The sequence below is a fragment of the Orycteropus afer genome, unplaced genomic scaffold (genome assembly GCF_000298275.1).
Source record: "Orycteropus afer afer isolate SDZICR_OR568_19922 unplaced genomic scaffold, OryAfe1.0 scaffold00275, whole genome shotgun sequence".
NCBI classification, from domain to species: domain Eukaryota; kingdom Metazoa; phylum Chordata; class Mammalia; order Tubulidentata; family Orycteropodidae; genus Orycteropus; species Orycteropus afer.
The window spans coordinates 342,080-349,857 of record NW_006921862.1 but is presented as its reverse complement, the minus strand read 5'-3'; the positions used below and the strand labels follow the sequence as shown (position 1 = coordinate 349,857).

The following is a 7,778-nucleotide window of genomic DNA, read 5'->3' as shown; positions in this document are numbered from 1 at the left end:
TGGCAGTGAGTTTGGTATTTTGAAGTTTGAATGTAGTTGGCATTTATTGTCAGTCTGCTGAGGTCATTGTAGGCAGCCCTAACTTGTCTGTTTAGAGATCCTGGACTGAACACCTAGTTTATTTTATCCAAAGAAATGTATTTTCTCCAGGTAAAGGTGTGTGCTGCCTGAGGCCTGATCATGCATCAAGCTGAAGGGCTCAAGTGTGGCTACACCTGGGATTCCAAATGGCTGGAAAAGCTACAAACTAAGCCCTCTCAGTATTTGAGGTCTTACATTCCTGGATCTTTCAGAGACCACATACCCTGAAAACCTCATAGAACTAAAAACCCACAACGACACACTGTGTCCTTAGGAGGCCACCTAGAAGGCCACAAATGTTTTGTTTTGTATCTCACCTTCTCCGTCCTACTTCCCTTCGAGTTACACCTTGTTAGGATGGCTCATCAGCACAGTGTGAGGGTTCCTTGAGCTCTTCTGTTCACTGCAAAACAACAGTGCATTGTTCTGTTTTTCTTGTAATGGCCTGCACAGCTCAGACCTATGCTTGGTGATACTGCTGATATGTTTTTCTATTTCCAGATTAAATTGACGTGAACCACATTGGTCCTGTTGTTGCAGTGCATGGGGGTCATGTGTTGAGAGATAGTTCTATGGCTGTCAGCCAGGATTTGAAAATCTCTAGTGTCCATATTATTTCCTTAGAGAAGCACCCTCAGGGAGTAGAATTTATTACACCCTGCTATTTGGTCTTACAAAGAGGATGACAATATGAGTCTCTGGGGCAATAAAACACTTACTAGAACTGACATGTCAGCTCACTGAAGATTCAGCCAGCCTTTCCAAAAACCAAACCAAACTCACTGCCGTTGAGTCGGATCCAACTCATAGCGACCCCTCCTTGGGTTTCCAAGGTGGTATCATGATGGAAGTAGATTGTCCAGTCTTCCTTCCGAGTGCCAGTTTTTAAGCAGTGTTTAATGAAAATGGTTCTGTTTTAATTGCTTGGCTTTGTCTTTCTCTTTTTGTGATTGCAGGTCCCACAGGTATGGGTCTCTGGCAGCTGCTGTTGACGTTGGCACTGGCAGGCTCAAGCAATGCTTTTCCCAGGACTGAGGGTGAGTTTTGATGTCCCATTCCCACTTCCCAGTATTTTGAAACAACACAAAGTTTATTTGTTAGATACAAGTTCTTTGGATGGTTTAACTAAAAGATGTGACTTTTAAGTAGTAGCAAACAGGAAGCTTGTCTTAGCTTTAAAGTCATAGAGTAGGAGGACATCTCTAGCAGTGTTTTAGGAGGAATAACAGTAGCCAGCTTTGTCATATGATGTCTTCACAACAAAATAAATGCTACAACCACGCTAAGAGCATCTGTGTGGAGGGCAAGCCAGCAAGCCAGGTTACTTGGTCCTGAGGCTCTGGGAGAGATATTGAAATGGGACTGAGTGATTACTAACCTAGTGATCATTAAGCTCATCTGTGACTAAGATTATCATAGTCTATTTCCAGAGCTTAGAATTAAAGCCCCTTAGTCATATTCTCTGAGAGAAGAAATTGCATGTTTTAAATGAATTTCATCTTTCACTCTCTGGGTGATAATCACCAGCTCAGTTTGGAGGAAGAGACACCTGAATTAGATGAATAATGTGTCCAGGAGTCATGAGCTTCCTTGGCCCATCCCTATAACTCTCCTTCCCTTTTTTATACCCCTCTCCTCCTGAAGAAGTGTTACTCAAACTTGAGTCTCATAGAAGAAATAACTGAAACGAAAAAAAGGTAATGAAGGGGGAGGGAGGGAAGATTTTTTCACCCAGAAAGAGAAACACACTGATAAAAGGGTGGAAGACTCTTAAAAGGTCATCTTGGACACATGTTTTTTTTCCTTGCTTGAGTCTCAACAGAGGAAAGAGATAACATATTTCTCCAACCTGTGATACTGTGTTCAGTTGTTGCTTTGTGAGTAACTCCCTGGGCAACTCGTGTTGTACAAACACAGTTTAACAGCAGAGTTAGCCCCTTATGATGTCCTCTCTGACCTTCTTTCCAAAAATAAATCCATAATAGTGATTGGCTAAGGCTGACCAGAGTAACCAAGAAAATGAGAAAGAAAAAATGTGTTATTTTATCTCTTAAAGCAATTTAAAAATATTTATAGAAAAGAAGTCATAATTGTTTGAAATATTTTTGGGTCTCTCTGGTGTTAGAATGTCAACATTATACAAGTCAAACATGGAGAGAATTGCAGGCTCCATTTCAGAAGCTTTTCCCATGGCTGGTTTTAGACGCTGGTTCTGAGCCAAAGAATTAGAGTTGAGATCCTCTGCCGTTCCAAACATGATGGTTTAATCTTTACTTTCTCCATTAAGGTGACTTTCACTCCACCAGGCAAGGTTTGAGGAATTTTAAAAGCCTGTGAAATAAAAATTATGGCAAAGGAAAACATAGAGGACAACTTAAAATGCATTTCTAGCTGAGGGATTAGTATTCAAACTACATTTTAGACCTAGAGGGTCAGCTGCTTTGACGTTTTAGTCAAACCCCTGACGTCGTAAGGAGGGTGGGAAACAAAATGCCTTAGCTAGTTTTTAATGTTTGCTTTTTGTTAGTTAGTTTTTTTTTTTTTTTTTTTGGCAGGGGGAAAGGGGAACCAGAGCATAAGAAAATGGAATGGTTTATAGTAAACCCAGATCATGTAGTGTACCAGTATTGCACTTAGTAAGTAAATTAGCAAAGGAAAAAAATTTCCTCCCCATGTTTTAAATCTTTTTCTTTGTGGACTACCAAAATTCCTTTGGAATATGTAGCTACCCTAGAATAATGTCTTAAAATGACCAGGGGATTATTGACGATGGGGGTGTAATATTTACATAAGAAGATGATGTGTGTACATGTGCACACATGTGTGTATGTTTTTGAGATCAGGCTACTTATCTAATAGATTCAGCCAAAATGAGCACATGACATGGGTTGAGGTTGATCTCTGACATTCATGGGCCGTGTGTTTCTTTTTCTGTCAGGTCTGGATTGCTGCCAAATCATTTTTATTTTTATTTTCTCCCTCATTGTAGAAAGCAGAATGAAAATATTTTTTAAATAAAGACAGTCTTATAGTTTCATAAGCCATTTATTTGAATTCAGCGTGCTTTAGTGAAAGACATGGACACTGCTGAATAAGTGATCTATGGAATATGGAATTATCACTAGAGAAAAGTCACCTGGGAGCTGACGGAAGACAACAGATCTATATGACTAGGGAAAGTTGACACTTCAGGCCTCAAGCAGATACTTGGACAGATGAATCCAATTAGAAATATACTGGCCCTGAGAGGATTTTTTATTAAGTCTAATTGCCCTATGGGAAATTTAATGAGAATAAACATTGAATACTGACTGTGTCATTGTAGTAGCTGAAATATTGCAATATATACTTTCTCTCCGGCTCTCATCCCTTAATTAGGTTCTATGTCTGCTCTTCAAGGGAGGTTACATTTCCTCAGGGAGAATTTCTTATTCCAGGATCAGAGTGATCAACAATGCCTAATTTTCCAAGGGTTTCATGAGGCTGAACCATCAACTGATGACATCGACCCTCCTTCTGGAGTGCTGCTGTCAGTGAGAAGTGTGTGTGATGTTTTGATGGGTGTAAATGTATCCCCAAGGCACGCCTGTTATATATTTGATCATAAATCTCTACTATATCAATCAGTGGCAACTGAATATTCTCTTTGACCCCAGCAGAACCTGAAGGTAGGAGTAGATAAGTTCTTGCTCTGAAGGCATTCCGTCTAACTAGACAGGAAGAACTTCTAGAAATTAATGAGAGACTGTGTAGCTTTAAAAGGCACTCTGGTAGTGCAGTGGGTAAGACATTCATTTGGCTGCTAGCCAGAATGTTGGAGGTTCAAATCCACCAGCTGCTCTGTGAGAGGAAAATGAGGCAATCTATTTCCATAAACATTTACAGCCCAGGAAACCCTGTGGGGTTTGCTATGAATCAGAATTGGCATGAGATAGCTCCTCGGAAGGAAGGTTGGGCATTCCTACTTCCGTAGTGATACTGCCTCAGAAACCCAAGGAGGGGTCGCTATGAGTCGGGGCCGACTCTATGGCAAACAACAACAGCAACAACAGCTTTAAGATCTAGGCTGTGTAATAAAGACAAATGGTCAAGATGCTCTGAAAAGAATAAATCAAAATGAACCAGCATAATTTATTCAGTAAATTTATTATACAGATATTTCTTAAGCACTTGCTATTTGCAAAGCTTGAACCTAGAGGAATACAATGATTCTTCCCTCAAAGAATTCATCCTGAGTTAAGAGATCATATATGTACACAAAGAATGACAATATAAGGCAGTATATATTAACTATTGAAATAGGGCCTGAACTACAATCTACAGTGGTGAAGAGAGTTGTGTGAATTAGACAAAACTTCCTGAAGGAGACTGTGTTATTTCAGTGGGGACTAGAATGTTGGGTTAAGATCTTAAAGGCTGAGAAGGGAAGGGAACTATTCCAGGAATAGCTGATAAGATGATATAGGAACAATATGAACAAAAATGCCCAGGTGCTCATAGGTACAACTAAACATAGAGAGCCATTCATTCCATTACTGAGTTTATACGATGTACACAGTGCTGTGCTAGGCAACAAGTGGATCTATTTCACGCATTTAACATTCAACAAATATTTACTGAGAACTAACTTTGGAGAAGGTATTGGTTTAATTTGGCCAGAGTGCATGGTACATGAACAGAATTTTTGTAAGTATTCGCTTTGGAAGATAGATCTAGTAGGTATGAGTCATATTATAGAAGGTTACAAGATGGCAAAAGCTTCATGAAGAAGGTAAGACTTGCTGGCTGTTAAAGAATGGGTAGCACTTGGACAGAAGGAGAAGAGAGAGGAAGATTATACCATATTCAGCAAATAATAGTACTTCTTAAAGTTTAGGCCAAGTGAAAACGCAAAGATCTTTATGGAACATCCTTTTCATGCACAATATTAATGTAATAGTTAGCTATAATATAATATGGGAGCTCTGGTGGCGTAGTGCCTAAGGCATTTGACTGCTAACCAGAAGGCTGGTGGTTCAAACTTACCAGCCACTCCTCAGAAGGAAGGTTGGGCAATCTACTTCCATAGTAATACCTCCTCAGAAACCCAAGGAGGGGTCGCTATGAGTTGGATCTGACTTGACGGCAGTGACTTTGGTTTGTTTACAATATAATGTATTTTATATAATATTTACATATTATACCAGTTGACATTGAGTCAGTTCCAACTCATGGCTTCCCTATGTGTGTCAGAACTTTGCTCCACAGGATTTTCAGTGGCTGACTTTGAAAGTAGATCATCAGACCTTTCTTCCAAAGTGCCTCTGGGTGGACTTGAACCTCCAATCTTTTGGTTAGAAGCCAAGTGTGTTAACCATTTGTACCACCCAGGGACTCCTATATATACATATTTATATAGATTTGTTTTGTCTGATAGCTATAGCTCAAAGCAAAACAATAATTAGCATCTTTTCACTATAAAGATTAATTCTGCAAAAGTTACTTTATCATTCTATACTGTTCGAGGTAACACACTTCAAATAGGAGTGAGAAGTCATGTTATAAAGGAACCAGTATGTCCCAAGTAATGATCCCTGTATATCTTTGAATGTTTTCATAAACCTATGCACACTGACACAACACTTATTTGAAAGAAAAGAACCATCTGTTCTCATTGCTAACAGGAAATAATGGTGCAATGAAAGGAACATTTTATTTTAAAAAATAGACCTTCCTCCACTACATTTGACACTCCACAGAACCTTTTGAGATTTCCAAGACATACTGAGATATGTTTCATGCAAGTATTAGAGTCACGGTCACAGTTGGTAAACAGTGTGCCTGTTAAACGTTTTCAAGAGTGAGCAATTCAAGGCTTTCTAATCACACTGGAAGTGAGGGGAAAAGCCACAGAGCTTTAAAGGTGCTGCAGTCTTCGTTATCATCTAGAGGAAAGAAAACTTAATTCTAGTCTGGTTTCAAAGGAGCTCTAATGAAGTAGTGCCAAAGGCATTTGACTGCTCACCAGAAGGTTGGCAGTTCAACCCCCCAGCCACTCTGTGGAAGGAAGACTGAGCAATCTACTTCTGTAATGATATACCACCTCAGAAACCCAAAGAGGTCACTATGAGTTGTAATCAACTCAATGGCAGTGAGTTTGCTTTGGTTTTGGTGAGTCTGGTTTCATGGCCTGAGTCCATGTACATCAACAACTCCATGGCACCTGGTATTACAAACTGGCATTGAACACCAGAGTTCAGCAGGTTGCAGCAGACCAGATTAAGGAGCTTCTGATCCTATCTGTCTAGATGATCCAACAGAAGATGTGAAGGAGGGGCTTTGGAGATATAACACAAAACAGTCAGTCTTTTAGAAAGTATTTACTGAGCACCTTTACAGATTCAAACATGGATGTTAGATTCATGGATCTCTTTTAGACAAAGAGATAAGTAGAGAATTTACTCATGGTGTTGTTGTTGTTGTTGTTGTTGTTATGTGCCGTCGAGTCGGCCCCGACTCATAGTAGGTCTCATTAAGTTATCAAAGGCTTTTAAGCACGAGAATAACATTATTAAGGTTCCATTTTGGAAATAATACTAGTGATGGGATAAAAGTGCACTTGAGGGAAATTAATGTAGGAGAAGAGCATTGTAATAGGTCAAGAGAGAGAAGATACAAGTGGTGACAATGGTAGTTTAAAAAATAATAATAATAATAACTAGATCATAGACAGGTCATGGAGACAGAATAACCAGTACTTGGAATGCAGTTGCATGTGGGTTTCTGACTTTAGGAACTATCAGAACTTCTTACTCCACCTGTTTCTAAGTTTCCTCATTTCCTAGTTGGTGTTATCAGCATCATCAGTGAGTCATCTTTAACACATGACTCACTGAACACAGCTCAGCCTATTGTTAGTGGAGTGGTACTTGCCCAGAACAGCTTGGTGGGGGGAGGAAGCATACTGAGGCAAGATGAAAGCAGCATATCTAAGCTGCTTTTCTTTTTGTACCATTTCCCAAAACTCCTCCTGCCTAGGCTTCTCCAATACCTGCAGCCGTCTGCTTATCTTTGCAATGTGACTGTGGCATGACTTAGACTGTCATGCAGTGAGGGTCCATGTTGGGAACAGTGGCCTGGAATGTCTCCCATTGTAGTCTCTGGACAGTCATGCCTATATCTTAAGACCTTGATAAATCCTCAAACATTGTGTCACTTTGTGTTTACGTACCTCATGGAGTATAATCAAATCTATACAGGATGAGTTGAGAACAGTTAAGCTTTGTTCTGGGCAGAATCTGGGAGGTCAGTTAGGCTTACACAGTAGCTGAGTAACTCACTTCTACAACATGAGTGATTAGGTTGGTGTCTATTGATTTTCCAAGGTGGGAAATCTTTATGGAAATAGATTCCCCAGTCTTCTGTGGAGTGGTTGGTGGGACTGAACCACCAACCTTCTGGTTAGCAGTCAGTTGCCTTAGGCACTATACCTCATGGACTATAATAAAATATATATGAGTTGAGAGCAGGTGAGCTTTGTGCTGGGCAGAATCCGGGAGGTTGGTTAGTCTTACACAGTGGCTGAGTAACTCACTTCTATAATATGAGAGTAAATAAAAAGTCTCTAAGACCATTCAAGAATAGTCAGAACCTTGAATGTTAAAATCATAGTTACCAGTTGTGATGGTTTTGTTTGTATGTCAACTTGGCTGGGCCTG

The 7,778-nt window shown here is 39.8% G+C and overlaps 1 protein-coding gene across 1 annotated transcript in view; it reads left to right on the top strand.

The window, feature by feature from the left end:
- The first annotated feature begins 438 nt into the window (after window positions 1-438).
- The window catches only part of GHR (growth hormone receptor), a 223,299-nt gene continuing 215,959 nt past the window's right edge, over window positions 439-7,778 (top strand). The window contains exons 1-2 of the mRNA XM_007950522.2: window positions 439-454; window positions 975-1,118. Coding sequence (XP_007948713.2) covers window positions 439-454; window positions 975-1,118 — 160 coding nt within the window. The remainder of the gene's footprint in view (window positions 455-974; window positions 1,119-7,778) is intronic.